The sequence below is a fragment of the Mya arenaria genome, chromosome 15, assembly GCF_026914265.1.
Source record: "Mya arenaria isolate MELC-2E11 chromosome 15, ASM2691426v1".
Taxonomy (NCBI): domain Eukaryota; kingdom Metazoa; phylum Mollusca; class Bivalvia; order Myida; family Myidae; genus Mya; species Mya arenaria.
In genome coordinates, this window is record NC_069136.1 from 45,349,449 (window position 1) to 45,366,480 (window position 17,032).

At 31.9% G+C, this 17,032-nt stretch overlaps 1 protein-coding gene across 1 annotated transcript in view; it reads right to left on the reverse strand.

The window, feature by feature from the left end:
• Nucleotides 1-13,951, reverse strand: part of LOC128219077 (uncharacterized) — a 50,863-nt gene extending 36,912 nt beyond the window's left edge. The window contains exon 1 of the mRNA XM_052926899.1: nucleotides 13,572-13,951. Within this exon, the coding sequence (XP_052782859.1) occupies nucleotides 13,572-13,661 (90 nt within the window). The 5' untranslated portion in view covers nucleotides 13,662-13,951. The remainder of the gene's footprint in view (nucleotides 1-13,571) is intronic.
• Nucleotides 13,952-17,032: the final 3,081 nt, after the last annotated feature.

A 17,032-nucleotide genomic window follows, 5' to 3' on the forward strand; every position in this document is an offset into this window, starting at 1 on the left:
ATGAACTAGTTTATTAAGTTAAAAAATGTCATCAATAAGCTTTAACAAAAATAATAAACGATCAATTAAAAGAATCTTATACGAATTTTATTAATTACTCGGCCTCCCATGCCCGAAAAATGCGTTTCATAAAGGTCGCCCTCTCCAGGGGGTGCCAGTAAATAGTGATCGCTGTTAAATGGGTACATTACCTAACATATTCAGTACATTACAAGCAAAGTAAAAGTTTGCAATATTATGAACGCATTTTATAATATCATGAACGCTCATACATGTCCTCAATGCCCTGTAAATCATTATTCGTCATTTTCAAAACAATAAACATAACAGTCAACAACCGGGAAATACTCTCGGATATAAAATAGTTTCCCATAGAAAACACACTTAACTTTGCACAATCAATTACGTTATACTTAAATTATAGTTCATTTCGCCAAAGCAGGGATAATCTTGACTATTTGACTGCATGGTTGTCGAATTTATTTCTTCTCTTGGGTAATTTATTCTGGCATAACATAAGATGCTGTCAGTTACAACCTATTGAATTGGTAATTCGGAAATAATCAGTCAAATTGCATGCAAATTGCCCGTTTTATTAGATTAACCGACAATCAATCTATTTCTTGTTCAGCGTTCCATTGTTTCGAGACCAGTAGAAAGATATGTAAAAAAAGTCTGAGACAAAGAAAATTCATGCACGTAAATTATATATTGGAAAATCATCATCAGATTAACTACGTGTTTCTTTCTGTCAAGATTTTCAACTTTTAGATGGAATCGGTCCTTCTAAAATGCATTGTTACAGTACTGGAAAATGTATCAAATACTTTAACACGGCTGGTACAAACGCAAAATGTTTGTACAGTGGAACAGCATTGACCCGGAGTTTTTTCAACATTTATCTAGTAGAAAGACTTGCCGTTGTTTGATTGTATATATGTCTTTAAATAATAAGCTTAGAACAAAAAACAACAACATAATAGCACACACACATTTATTTTCTGGACATAACATTAACTAAGGATATCATTTTGGCGACTAAGCGAAAATGCAATTTGATAGTGATATGTTCTATATATGTGTTTTATTTTGGTTCTTTGCTATCGGTGGTTGTGTGCATTGTTTGCTCCTAGAAGTTGATGTAAGTTTCATTGAGAAAGAATATGTTTTAGCAAATAATTTATATCCGCAATATTTTTAGACCGCAGGGTTATCTGTTGAGATTGTGTTTTCCTTTGCTTAGTGCTTAAGGACAGATTAAAGCATGTGCCTAGTGAAAACAATCGTAAATACGTAGGTGCATTGTCACTAGCCTTTCTTTGATCCGGATGACTGGAATAGCAAGGTTTGATTTAACTATGGAAGTTAGCGAAAAAACTGACAAGTAGCGCCCATAGCTGACAAAGCTCAGATAAAAAACAACATGTTTTGGTACCTTGCCCTGTTCCCTACAGTTCTAGATGTGTATCGGATACTTTCAGGTCATCTTTAACTCAAAAGTGTTTGCCATTCGGTAGATCTTACAGTTTACAGTAAGTTTGATGTTACAATGATCATCAACTGGTAATTTTATAATTCTCTTACTATGTGAACATATTGCTGTTACAAATAACCAAGTAAGCATTTCTTATAAGATGATTTTGTTATTCTAACAATACGTTCACTATAAATAGATAGATTGATTTCGGCAATGAGTGCATAGCATGGACAATCAAAACAACATGTACAGTAAATATAAAGAGATTACATACATGCATGTATGACTGATACATGCCTTGCACACCAGCACCAATGGTAACTCAAAAAGGGTTACAGAGAACCCTTATTTCCATTGAGGTCCTTAATGTCGGTGGCATGACATAGAGAGGCATTTTTAACTTACATAAAAAAATAATTAAGACTTCACATGCATATAACACATTGCTTTAAATAAACATTACAGTATATTAAGTATATTAAGTATATTGTTCGTATTTTATCACAAGTATACCATAACTTACATCCGTAGCATATCCCAGCGTTTAGAAAAAAATGATGATATCAATGCAGACGATAATAGTACACATTTCGATATTGAATGCCAATGCCCTGCCATCTTTAGCAAAGGAATTATAACGCGCCTGCCACGAATAGCAATCAAAAGAATACGAAATTAGGTTACGTTTCCCGTGCAGCATTATTAATTGCTTTTTAAGTTGTTTCTTTTCTGAATGTGAATCCTTAATTATATTTGTTGTACATGTCTTCGTGAAGTAAAGGTTTAAGGAGTTTTGGAATATTTCAGACTACGACCAAGGCTACGAGTCAACAAGTAAAGTTGGCAAACCGTCATTCATTAACAGAATAAGCTGGTATGGTATATCTAAGAAAAGATAAAAATACGTATCAAATAAATGGTAAATTTTTGTTTATTCTCGAGAGTCCCTACAGCTATAGACAAGTCATACCTTTATCATTCAAAAAATACTCAAATGTTAACAAGAAAATTGTTTAAAGAATACCCACTATATTCGTTTTTATACTTGTTAGCAGGAGATGGGCTCAGAAGGGTTATAAGTAATTAAGCGCGGACGACTGTGAACTACTTTTTATGATAATTACAAGTCTCCGGAAATTCCGTGTGTTATTTCTGAAAAACGTCTCAAATAAGTGCCCATTCGTTAGACATCGTCTTTGCACAAGAACCCTATATGTTCTTTATGTTTATAGCGCGACACTGGAAGCTAGAAGCGTAATACAGCGTTTACAGCGAAACCGTTTACATCTTTCTAAATTGCTTTTCGTAACGAAGCTGATTGCTTTTGCTAAACGACAATTTTCGTTCGCCATAAAAAAACTGCTTATTCACCTATCCCATTAGAAGAAAAAACATTTGTACCAATTTTATGAGTAATTTCGCATTACACTAATATGTTTGAATAATGTTGAAGCGTTTTCCCATAAGCGGCATAATAACTTGACCACATTATTATGGCAAATGATAATATCTCGAAAATTCCGTATATGTTGAAACAGATGAACGAATTTATCATTTGAAAAGGGCGTACACATATGTACGTGTTTAGTTAGGTAACATGGGTATACAGTCGGTAGGATTTTTTATTTAATTTCTTTTCACATGTATAGTTTTTTGAAGTCCGTTATTCTTAAAGACAAAAAGTATAAAGTTACGATCGTCATCAGTTAAAAAAATAACGAATAGTTTTAGCAAAATTGTCAGTTTTGAGTTGGTAGATTGATTCATCTATATTTTTTAGTAAGGCTTGGTACTGCAAACAAAAAAGTTCTTCTCCTTGGAGGTTTTGAGCATATTATTGAAATTTTATGCAAAAACTAATGTAAAAATGAATCCCATTGATGGTCATTTAAGGCATTTAAGGACGAGTCCGACACGGACCAAAAGAACACTTCTAAACTGAACAACTGCATTTTCGATTTTGGGTTTGGAATCATGTACGCATGCACTGACGTACTAGTACTAATTAGTGTTTCTAAACGACTAAGTCGACATGCCGGGCGCAATGAACTCGGTTAATTTCTTTCATATTTAGATAAGATATTCTGGCATGTCATTACTGCCTGTCAGTTCTGACCTACTTGATTGATAATTTGGAAATTATCAGGCACTTCGCATGTTAATTCTCCATTTATTAGATTTACAGACAATCAATCTTCCTCATATTAAAGATATTTCAGCGTCTGGGATTACATAACTTTGGCAATATGGAGACCGATTAAAATTCATACATTTGCTATGACAACTACGAGAACTCTATTCTTGCTAATTTTCACTACTTTATCAGGTATTGGATCTATATGATGACGTAAACAAATTTAATTTTAAATGCTCTACTAAACTGTTCACAACAACCGCATGTTAATAGATGCATATTTAACGATTTGGCGGCGTGAGAACATATTTTCGTTCATGCTTTTCGATGAAATATTGAGTTTATCAGTTAAATAAAAACGGTGGAAATATCAATTTGATTTTTTTCTACAGCAAAATAAGGAGTGAAAACCACATGTTAATAGATTTCCAATTCATGACTTCTATCAACGTCGGATTTGGTGGTGTAAGAAATAGTTCATATTGCTTTTTTATAGAAAAAGTTTATATAAAAATATATGTTTTTAATGTTACAGTCACAGAGTAGAAGAGTCATTTCATAAAGAAACCTGAACACACATGTTAAAAATGATGTGATGAGAGACAACCAGAAGCATTAGAAATACAAACGATATGGCTTGTATTGTTCAAGGTGCTAAAATGCAAAAGTGCTGTTGAAGTTGGAACTCTGCTACATACCATGACTCAGCGCCTCCTTGGAGAAGCGATTGTTTCATGTGTCATGTATACACGTCGATCCAAGTTACTCACTGTATGAGGTATATGGTACATTTTGCACATTGAGTCATCCTCCGATTCGTTTTGTCAACAACCAAAGGAATATCCCCCATGTCCATGTGGAGTTCAAGTCAAATCCGAGAGGTCTTGTTTTCAATGGAAATCAGTCGTTGAAAATATGTGTATGCAAGTATGTGCTTCTCACAAGAGTTTTCATTAAAAGCAGAAGTAATATTCTAAGCGTTTTACTGTATTAATGAGCAGTATACAGGTTTTTTTTCAAACGATATTTCAAAAATTACCATTCAATACAATTCAATTCAATTCAATACTTTATTGCCTCCAATAATGAAGATAGGAAAATGCATGACAATTGACGAAACACATACAAAGGTATTAGGTGAATACACATACATATATATTTAAAGGATGAATATAAACTATTGTTAAATGGTTATATACGAAATAATATATATAAGCAACTATACAAGGTGATCAATGTGTTGAATACCTTACATTTCGTAAGGCAAGAAACTCATATGTAAAGCGCATAATCTCTTGCACAGTTTATTATTCCCTTGCATAATCAGTATGCATATCAACTTGCCATCAATTAGTGAATTGATCTAAAAACGTTTTGTCTGACCAACGCACTTGATTTCAGTGTATGTTTTTCGGTCAAACAACTGAAATGTTATGATTATATTGCATAAAGTTATTTTCTCCCGGAAGACCCTCAATATGAAGCTGACTGCTTATATAAACAGTTGATTCCATAAACAATCGACCTACAATGATGAAATGTTTAGAAGATATTCCTGCAAAGTTATTGAAAAAATATTTAAGACATCTGCATATCTGTACTCATTTTTGCAACAACCATATACATTTGAGCACGAAATCGGGTAGAGTGTTTTTGTTTTCACTGCAACGGCAACAATGTTTGGAAAATAAATATGTTTTTGTCATTTGGATTTGACAGACACTGCATTTCACTTAGCTCTCTTAAAAGCCCAAGTCTGTCAAGACCTTTAGTGCTTTTATTTACCTAGGAAGGATTCAAAGCAGCGCTTTATTACTGTACACAATCGTTCCAAAGATTCTTGATAAAATGCCCCTCTGGTCTGAGCTACCCCCGTCTTTAATGTATAGCACTACCATGCACGAACACAGGTCCAGCTCCTATAAATTAACGTGCATTTGCAATGTTGCTCCAGCTTGAAAGATGTACTCTTGCTCCCAAATAAGATTTATCACAATTAATAATATTGTTTTAATATTCCAAAATGGATTAATAAATGTCGAAAACAATGGTTCTTATGAAGGATGTCGAGTTTAATTTGAAAGAAATGAGCATAAAACACGGTATTTCTACCTTATGAGACTAAAGTAGACAGTAAATATTTTAGCATTCACCAATAAGTTAATATTTCTCGCGCTTTCTGCTGTTACATACACGATTACAATCCAGCTATCAGTAATAAATAGTTTCCATAAATGCATTATTTAGTTAGTAGTTTAAGGTTTATCAGTCAAAATTGTTGTTTGTTATACATATGTATGTATTGATTTTGAAGAGGAGTGTCACTTTGAATTATTTATTAGCGGTTGATGTCTGTATCTTGTCGTTGAGGACTTGAAGTTAATGAATATAAATATTTTTTTGTGATATGATTTATACCAGTATAAACTAATACTTTTATTTAGTACTTAATAACGTTATGTCCATGATGGCTCCGATGAGGCTTATGTATCTTTGTTGGGGCAAGGGTGGGGTTAAGAACTCGTTAGTTCCAACTCCACCTTCCTTTTTTCTCGTTTCTATTTATTCTTCTCATGCAAACTATTTTGTCATTGTTCATTGTACATATGTCTTGTTGTAGTGTTGTAGAGAGTATTGTTCATATCATTCTTTGTATGTTCTGTGTATCCATTGTTCGTTATTCCATTTTTTTTTGCATTTTGTTTGTTAACTCTGTATGCTTGTAATAGGCCATGCGTATTTTAATAAAAAGTTTAAGTTAAAAGTTAACCGGTTTACAACCAATTCAAAGTGAGTTACTTACCAAATTTTACTGACCGTGGCCAAGTAGTTACAACAGTTACTAATGCTATTTGTGAAATATTGTGTTGACTTGTGACGATGTATGCCCGTTTGGCTTTGACTGCTGTGGCTTTGAAATAAATAGGGATTTTATTAAAGTGACACTCTTATTTAAAATCAATACATACACATGTATAACAAACATACATTTTGGGTGATAAGCCTTTAACTACTGCCTAATCAATGCATTTATGGAGAATATTTATACTGATAACAAGAGTATAGCCGTGTATTTAATAGCTGACTACGCAAAAATATAAAATGATTGGTAAGTGCTAAAATATTTACTGGGATCTACTATTGTCTCATAAGGTAGAAATACCTTTTTTCAAATTAAACTCGGTTTTTCTTCATAATAACCATTGAAGTTCGAAATGTGTATTCCCTTTTGATACCAGTATATTAAAACAATTGTATTAAGTGTGGTAAATATCATTTGGGATTAAGAGTGCATCTTTAAAATATATAGGGATTCTATTAGGCTACACACCGCTTTGTCGTAATAACAAGTGTTCAAGCTCCCTCCATTCATCATAGAAATGCATACATTGATAAATGAGGTAATAACAAATAATAAATACCACACAAAGTCAAACCAAAAGTTTTGGACCAAAAATTAGTTTTAACGGTAACGCATCTAAAAACACTTATTTTATCATTATTTTACTCCATGATATCGATATTGCAGAAACAATACAGTTATATAGTATAAAACAGGTATTTGGGTTTTAGTGGGGTTGGAACCCACGCCAGTAAAGTCAAGAAAAAAATAGAAAACAGAAAAACCCACTGTTTATAAATATATATTTGATTTCTTGCATCACACGTAACAACTTTGAAAATACACTTTATTGTAACTAGTCAGAGAAATTGCCATTGTTATAATGTTTGTTTCTTTTTGATATTGTTCAAATACTGATTTATGTAGTTTCAGACTGGTATGAAAAGCCGCTTTAAAACCTACCTTAAGTATAATATTATTGTATTCGACAAACTATTTAAGGTTATTATTTATAACGCAAGTAAACCATTCCACTATTCAACTAAGAAGAGTAATTTCTCGACAACTTTTAGAGTTCAATGGGTCGCCCTTATTGTAATTCCAAGTAACAGAAATTATTTCAAGTCAAAGAAATCACTGCATTAAATGTGTGTTTTTTATCCATTATCGTGGTTCGTTAAAACGCAAAACCCCGGCCGTTATCGGTAGAAAACGTGCATTATTCAGAAATTCATGTGCCGTTAATGACCGGCTTTTTGTTTTACATTAGCGCTATCAGGGCCCGCATCATAACAATGGCCGCTGAGCGATCTGGTTTCTGTCCGAAAAGGGGTCAACGATGCTACGCATTCGGACTGTAAACCATTTTGCAGATGGAAATGACCTCAAAAAGGTTTATTAAGTCTATATTATTCAAAAGAATAGAAATTATCGCAATTCACGACAATGTATAACGTTTAAAGTGTTAGCCGCAAACACGTCAATTTTATGCAAATGCGAAATAATACTGCAGAAAAAAGACATTACCTTTTACAGATATGTTCACTATGTCATAATGGTACCTTTACTGACCAAACACATTATCGTTGTTACACAAGTTTATTATTTGAGTATTTGACTACTGAGCTTGTCCTGAAATTTGTCATTGTAACACCCCAATGAGTTTGCCATACAATACAAAATTATCGTGTATATTTTAAAGCGCTGTCATATCAACATAATTATTATATAAACATATAAAGGTTATGTATACGTTGTGACGTGAATGGTGTCTGTTACTCTTTTTTTCATGTTATATAAGGATTTTTTATTTATACAATAGTACTGTATTAATGCAACTTATCATTCTTAACATGATAACATTTCGTTGAAACCTGGCAGCTGCCGTGAAAGCTGAGACCTAAACTGTCTTCTGAATAACTTGAGTAAAGTAGATAGAAACAAATTTCACAGCTAATTAAATATACAAACTCATGCAGAAGTAGCGTTCATGATGGTTGGACAGTTTAAGTTACTATATCCAACTCATCGTCATAGTTCGATTATCCATTTTACAACCTTCTGACAATATCATGTGACATTGTCATTCCTTACCAACTGCTAAGTCTAAGATGTTCGGAGAAAATGAACTTTGGAGGCTTTACGTCCCGAACAAGTATGTTTATTTCGGTTTCTTTAAATTGACATTTTTATATAAGTACATTTGTTTCTAAATTGGAATCCTTCTAGCACACACGCAAACACACGGCTCATATATAGCCAACTAATGGACAGCCTAACAGAGCTTTAAACAACGCGTCAAAAATCGCGTGCATTTTTGCGATTTTCTTTGAACCTACGCAACTTCATGTAGAAATGCTTGTTTTCGGGAAAATATCTCATAAATATAAATGAATGGAACCATATCCTGTTATAAAAGCCTATACAAATTGCACTCAAAAGTTAATATTACTTGATTGCTCTTTTCATCTGCACCAGATATTTCGTCTACATACAAAAGCAATACACATAGAGTGCATACGGTTTTGGGATTCTCCTTTCTAATTCAAGTTTGATTTTGACACGTTTGTGTCCCATCAGTTTTTACTCATAGATTCTTTGCGGAAAAATAATATCAAATTAATATTAAAGATGCACTCTTACTCCCAAATAAGATTTACCACAATTAAAACAATTGTTTAAATTTACCAAAAAGGATGAATAAATGTCGAAACCAATGGTTCTTAATATGAAGAACCGAGTTTAATTTATAAGAAAGTTGCACGGTATAAAACACGGTATATCTACCTACTGACACGATAGAAAATCACAGTAAATCTTTTAGCATTCACCAATCATTAAATATTTTTGCGTTTTCAGCTATCAAAGATGCACACTTACTCCTAAATAAGATTTTCCACAATCAAAACATTTTTTTAATACACCAAAAAGGATGTATTAATATCGAAAACAATGGTTCTTATAAAGCATATTGAATTTAATTTGAAAGAAAGCTGCAGAAAACACGGTATTTCTATCTTATAAGACGATAGAAGATCGCAGTGAATCTTTTAGCACTCACCAATCATTTAATATTTTTGCGTTTTCAGCCATTTAATACACAGTTACAATCTTGTCAATTTAATGGTGGTTGGACAGTTTTAGTTGATTTACTATATCCAACTCTTCGTCATCATTCGATATTCCATTTGTTCATATTAAAAAATCTATTTTACAAATAAACCGTCTGACATTGTCATGTGACATTGTCATTCCTTACCAACTAATAAGTCTTAGATGTTCTGAGAAAATGAACTTTGGAGGCTTTACGTCCCGAACAAGTATGTTTATTTCGGTTTCTTTAAATTGACATTTTTATATAAGTACATTTGTTTCTAAATTGGAATCCTTCTAGCACACACGCAAACACACGGCTCATATATAGCCAACTAATGGACAGCCTAACAGAGCTTTAAACAACGCGTCAAAAATCGCGTGCATTTTTGCGATTTTCTTTGAACCTACGCAACTTCATGTAGAAATGCTTGTTTTCGGGAAAATATCTCATAAATATAAATGAATGGAACCATATCCTGTTATAAAAGCCTATACAAATTGCACTCAAAAGTTAATATTACTTGATTGCTCTTTTCATCTGCACCTGATATTTCGTCTACATACAAAAGCAATACACATAGAGTGCATACGGTTTTGGGATTCTCTTTTCTAATTCAAGTTTGATTTTGACACGTTTGTGTCCCATCAGTTTTTACTCATAGATTCTTTGCGGAAAAATAATATCAAATTAATATTAAAGATGCACTCTTACTCCCAAATAAGATTTACCACAATTAAAACAATTGTTTAAATTTACCAAAAAGGATGAATAAATGTCGAAACCAATGGTTCTTAATATGAAGAACCGAGTTTAATTTATAAGAAAGTTGCACGGTATAAAACACGGTATATCTACCTACTGACACGATAGAAAATCACAGTAAATCTTTTAGCATTCACCAATCATTAAATATTTTTGCGTTTTCAGCTATCAAAGATGCACACTTACTCCTAAATAAGATTTTCCACAATCAAAACATTTTTTTAATACACCAAAAAGGATGTATTGATATCGAAAACAATGGTTCTTATAAAGCATATTGAATTTAATTTGAAAGAAAGCTGCAGAAAACACGGTATTTCTATCTTATAAGACGATAGAAGATCGCAGTGAATCTTTTAGCACTCACCAATCATTTAATATTTTTGCGTTTTCAGCCATTTAATACACAGTTACAATCTTGTCAATTTAATGGTGGTTGGACAGTTTTAGTTGATTTACTATATCCAACTCTTCGTCATCATTCGATATTCCATTTGTTCATATTAAAAAATCTATTTTACAAATAAACCGTCTGACATTGTCATGTGACATTGTCATTCCTTACCAACTAATAAGTCTTAGATGTTCTGAGAAAATGAACTTTGGAGGCTTTACGTCCCGAACAAGTATGTTTATTTCGGTTTCTTTAAATTGACATTTTTATATAAGTACATTTGTTTCTAAATTGGAATCCTTCTAGCACACACGCAAACACACGGCTCATATATAGCCAACTAATGGACAGCCTAACAGAGCTTTAAACAACGCGTCAAAAATCGCGTGCATTTTTGCGATTTTCTTTGAACCTACGCAACTTCATGTAGAAATGCTTGTTTTCGGGAAAATATCTCATAAATATAAATGAATGGAACCATATCCTGTTATAAAAGCCTATGCAAATTGCACTCAAAAGTTAATATTACTTGATTACTGTTTTCATTTGCATCAGATATTTCGTCTTCATACAAAAGCAATACACATAGAGTGCATACGGTTTTGGGATTCTCCTTTCTAATTCAAGTTTGATTTTGATACGTTTGTGTCCCATCAGTTTTTACTCATAGATTCTTTGCGGAAAAATAATACATCATGTATCAAGGTAATATTGAAGATGCACCCTTACTCCCAAATAAGATTTACCACAATTAAAACCATTGTTTTAATTTAACAAAACAGAATGAATAAATGTCGAAAACAATGGTTCTTATGAAGGATACCGAGTTTAATTTGAAAGAATGCTGCAGAAAACACGATATTTCTATCTTATGACACGATAGAAGATGGCAATAAATCTTTTAGCACTCACCAATCATTTACTATTTTTGCGTTTTCAGCTATTGAATACGCGGTTACAATCTTGTTATCAGTTATTAATATTTTCCATAAATGCATTATTTAATAAGTAGTTAAAGGTTTATCATTCGAAATTGATTTTTGTTATACATTTGTATGTATTAATTTTGAATAAAAGTGTCACTTTAAGAAATGAGTATACATTTATAGAATACTACTCGTATATGTTTATTTTGCAAATTTTAGTCTATTATGTATAGATATATATACAATCAGCATTACGCAAGTTAAGGGTAATCATAAATTTACTGTTAAGCAAAACTCAACTCAAAAGTCAATTTAATTAGCAAATTTAATTAGAACATTTTTACATGATTTAAAAATGCACTCTCATTGACATTGCCATATAAATTTTACCACAATTAATAATATTGTTTTAATATTCCAAAAAAGATGAATTAATGTCGAAAACAAAGGTTCTTACGAAGAATACCAAATTAAATTTGAATTAAATATGCATAAAATACGGTATGTCTACCTTATGCGACTATAGTAGAACGCAGTAAATCTTTTAGCATTCACCAATCATTTAATATTTTTGCGCTTTCTGCTATTAAATACACGGTTACAATCTTCTTATCAGTAATAAATATTTTCCATGAATGCATTTTTGTAATAAGTAGTTAAAGGTGTATGTACTGATTTTGAATAAGAGTGTCACTTTAATCTTAAGGAGAAAAGTATGAACTACAACTATCCGTGAAATATATTTTAACATGTAGCTAATGATAGATAAGTAGCAATATTATCCAATAGTTTATCATCATCACAGGACACCAAGTTGTTATCTCAATGGTTTGTTGTTTTTCCTTGATCATAGTGTTCCTTTATCTGTCCATCTCGGTACTGTTAACTAATTGCGGCTTTTATAAAGCTTATTATGATAATTAGCCAGCTTTTATACGCAATCCGGATTTTATGAGAACTAATATGCACTAAGTACTCCACTAATGCAGCTAATATCAAATGGAACGCTGCCCAGATAGCGTAAATTATTGCTAATAGCGATCTGTCTGACATTAGTGATATACTGCTGCAAGTCTAGACTGTCATCAGCCCCCTACCTTTCTTCTTATTACAGGATCAAGTCAAGCTTCTTTTTTTTGTTTTTGGTTTAATATCTGTAATAATCTCCTTTCCAAGAGTTCGAATATAATTCAGAAAAGTAATACATATGGTAATCACGATAGACATTGTCTTTATTTTGTAAAATCAATTTTTAAGTATTTTTTAGCTAAAAGTTTTTCTATACAGTTTTTTTAAAGTGTATTTCATTATATATTATGTTATATTGGTTGTTTATATCTTCTGATGAAGGCGTTACGCCGAGACGTTTAAGAGAATAAACTTTAAGTGTTTATGTGGTTAATTTTATTCATATTTTTATTATATATTAGACACTATGTCCATGTTTGTACAATTTAAATATATATATATATATATAGCTTCTTGTTTTATATATACTTGAATATTAGTTTTTTACTTTCAAAAAACTATATAGAAAAACCTTTAGCTAAAAAATACTTAAAAATTGATTTTACAAAATAAAGACAATGTCTATCGTGATTACCACATGTATTATTTTTCTGAATTATATTCGAACTCTTGGAAAGGAGATTATTACAGATATTAAACCAAAAACAAAAAACAAGAAGCTATATATATATATATATATATATATATTATATTATATAAATTATATATCATACATTGCTATTAAAAATCGACGCACAGCACAATCTTAATGTGTATACATTATTATTTTCATATTCTTTGCATCTAAGTGTGTTTGTGGTGTCCAATACATTAGGTACAAAGACTATTATAATTAATTTCAAATATAATTATAATTCAAACCAAATAAACCAAAACGGAATCAAACATTATTATGAACGGTTTTACATACCTCCACGAGTACAACGTGCACATTGTCATTCTGTGATGCCATCGCAACTTCGACCAGGACAAAAATTAGAAATCCAAACTGGTAATCCATGGTTGATTCTAGTTGATCCTCTTCTGTGTGTGGATTTTTTTGTGTAAAAATTATAAGATACGTTCTTACTTCCAAAATTCTTAATACTGAATGGATGAACTACGGAACCTGAACTTAATATAATTGCTGATGACCGGAATTCGCGCGGAAATCTCTATTGCAGAAAACGCCACCCTACTGGATCGTTGCGAGAAGCTGATTGGCTGCTACGAATATGATTTTCTGGTCGAGACAGGAAACTGGTAGCGTGAAATTATTGCTATTTCCTTCTGTCATACGCCGGCACCGCTCACTGAGAGGTTAATTCCGCAATATTTGGTTTAGCCATGATTCAATTAAGAGATTCACTAACTATCGTAATATCTGAGAAAATTTCGTTTTATCATTGTCTGCTTATACTTGTGTTGCCTCTAGACATTATTCCTGCTTCTGATACTTTCTGGCTGTTTTTTTCCGGAGACATTCTTTCTCGGAAAATATAAGTATACCAAAATGGGATTAAAATGTATAGAGATAAAAACAAATGTATATTTGCGCTTTTTAAACTGGAGTATTTGTGGCCATGAAGCAAAAAAAAAGTTAAATATTATGAATAACTAATTTAACTGTACAAAAATTACGCATTCGTACCGTTATAAATTTATAACCTTTTTTGATCAAAATATACTCGTTGCGAATAAAGCAGGTTATGCTAGGGTTATCTTAAATAACACATAATAACATGAATTCTTGTTCATGTTATTCCGATACTTTTAAGATTTTTTAAGTTGAAGTATTGTTTGTTCGAAAAAAATATATAGATATAAAACAAGATAAAGCATTTAGAAGGTAGTAGAATTGTTAAGAAAGCATTATTTGTGTAATAGTTGATGTTTGTTTCAAAATCATCACTATCCAACATTCTGACAAACATTTGGAAAAAATCTTTTGCCTGCTTTAATTATCAGAACAGAACAGAACAGAACAGACAGCTTATTCGACTTATACAAGAGTACATCGTCGTAATACATATAATACATATAAACATGTCACGTATCTAATCTTAAAACATAATATTATAAAATAGAATTTAAAGACCGCTACTATTTCTATATTTTCTCTTATTGTTTTAGATTTAGTCATTATATTTCATTGTGAATGTATTCCAAGCACTATAATACATTAAATCTACATTTCAAATAATTTTATAAAGCTTTTATTTTTAATAAATTCCAAAATTATTTTCATGATTCAAAATTCGAGTGTTCGCGCCTAGATCACATAATTTTAAGCTCTAATTATCACAGTTTTGGGCGTACAAACAATTTTCGAAAAAGAAAAACATAAGATTTATTAAAATTTTCCATTTTGAACATTTTTGACCGAAAAGTAAAACTACTATACATGTGAACGAACATTTTCTTAAATGTAATCTTATCGTTTTCTTATATTTAAAACAAAGTTATCTCTTTGTTCCACTATGTATAAACTTTATGAATAAAAACCGATAATTCATTTTTATCATCATCCAAATTACATTGTTTTAAAGATTATTTTTTTTGTATATAATTTCTCTTAAATCTTTTTTAACTGTTTTCATTAACAGCAAAGTTTAGATTTCTGACTAGCATTTAACATTAATTAAAATCCGAAACGATTCGCTGATGAAGTTTATTACCATATTAACTGATTCATTACATAATTCCTAGAGTTTTTGTTACTAGAAACGTAGAATTTATACTTTTCACCCCTTAAAGCTGCACTCTCACAGATTGAACGTTTTGAGAACTTTTTTATTTTTTGTCTTGGAACGAGCCAATTTGTTTGCGAAAATCCATCGAAACCAGTTATATAGGACTGCTGACAGAAATTAGATCGCAGATTTTTATATTTTAGTTCGAAAATGGATGTTTTGTGCAGTTTTCTTAAACCGTTAGTAACGGTTTAGGCCATAAAATATTAATTTTCGAACGGAAATAGGAAAATCTATGATCGGATCTTATGTCAGCAGTCTTTTATCACTGGTTTGCAGATATTTACGCAAAATTTGCTCTTTCCAAGACAAAGCATAAAAAAGTTGTAAAAACGGTCTTTGAGAGTGCAGCTCTAAACAATCGAATGTTATCGACCTTTTCTATTTACATTGCATGTTTCTAGTTTTAAAACCTATTTCGTGTAGTGTATTTTGTTATGTTAAGCAATGACAAAGATCATCGTTATCACGGTTCATTTCTTAGCTACTGGGCTTGTCCCTGTATTATCAAATAAATATTTAAAATGTGATCAAACACAACACAAGAATTCCCTTAATACCAATACCTAAACTTCTTTTATTGAGCATTTATATTTGCATTATTACCGGATAAACGAGTCGTCCATCACGATGATTCATGTGTATTTCGCGCCATTATCTGCACGATAAATTTCCGCTGAGAGACGCTGCAGGCGGAAATCGGAACAGTCGGTGAAGGAATTTCTATGGAAATGCGTTTTTTTTACTATAAATCATTGAGGCTATGGCATTTTCATCTTAAAGTTCATGAAAACACCATTCATGACAAAAGCCCTTTTTATATTTATGTAATTGTTTTTTTAGAATAAAACACGAGTTTGACGACCTAGGCAATGGCCATTTCTCATATTGGCAAGCAAGCCGTCTTGAAACTGTTTTTCTTCAAATATAGAACATTGTCATCGCCGTGTCATTAATAAAAACTTCCAGGTGATAATAACGTGATTTGAATTAACTACATCTTTGCTGTCGTAATTACAACTCAATTGATTTTTTCTGTGTGCTCTAGCGGTTTCAGGCACCCCAACCCCCAAATCGTCCAAGTCTTTTTATTTCATTTTAGAAGAATAAAAGTAATAAACTAGGCCCAAAATGCACCATTTCGGACTAGAAATTGTTAAAATTTTCCAGGGGGGAGGACCAACACTTTAAACTAAATAAATTTCGATTCTTAGGGAGGGGCGCAAGTAAAAAGCGTACGCCCCTAAGTTACGCTCTAACGTCGAATCCTGGATCCGTCCCTGGAGTGTAATGTAATGTGTTTCTCTCGGCGATCGTCTGCTTGCTTCAGCTTTTAAGTCATGTTCAATTTAGTAAAACCCCAACAGGTTTAGGCTCCTTGTCCATTCGGAGCTCCGCGGCCATTTTTATCGAAAACAACCTCGGATGTATGCCGGTACATCAGTAGAAGTAGTTCGTATTTTTTTTAATTATATTATTAATTGAATGTAGTGTTTTAGCTTGTATTTATTTATCTAAGTTGAAATTGATTTCCAGTGAGGTGTATTATTGCAAACATAATTATGAATCCCAAGAGTAAAGCCATTACGTTTAACTGCTTAATAAATTACTACGCGACTTACTTGCAGCGGACTTAAAC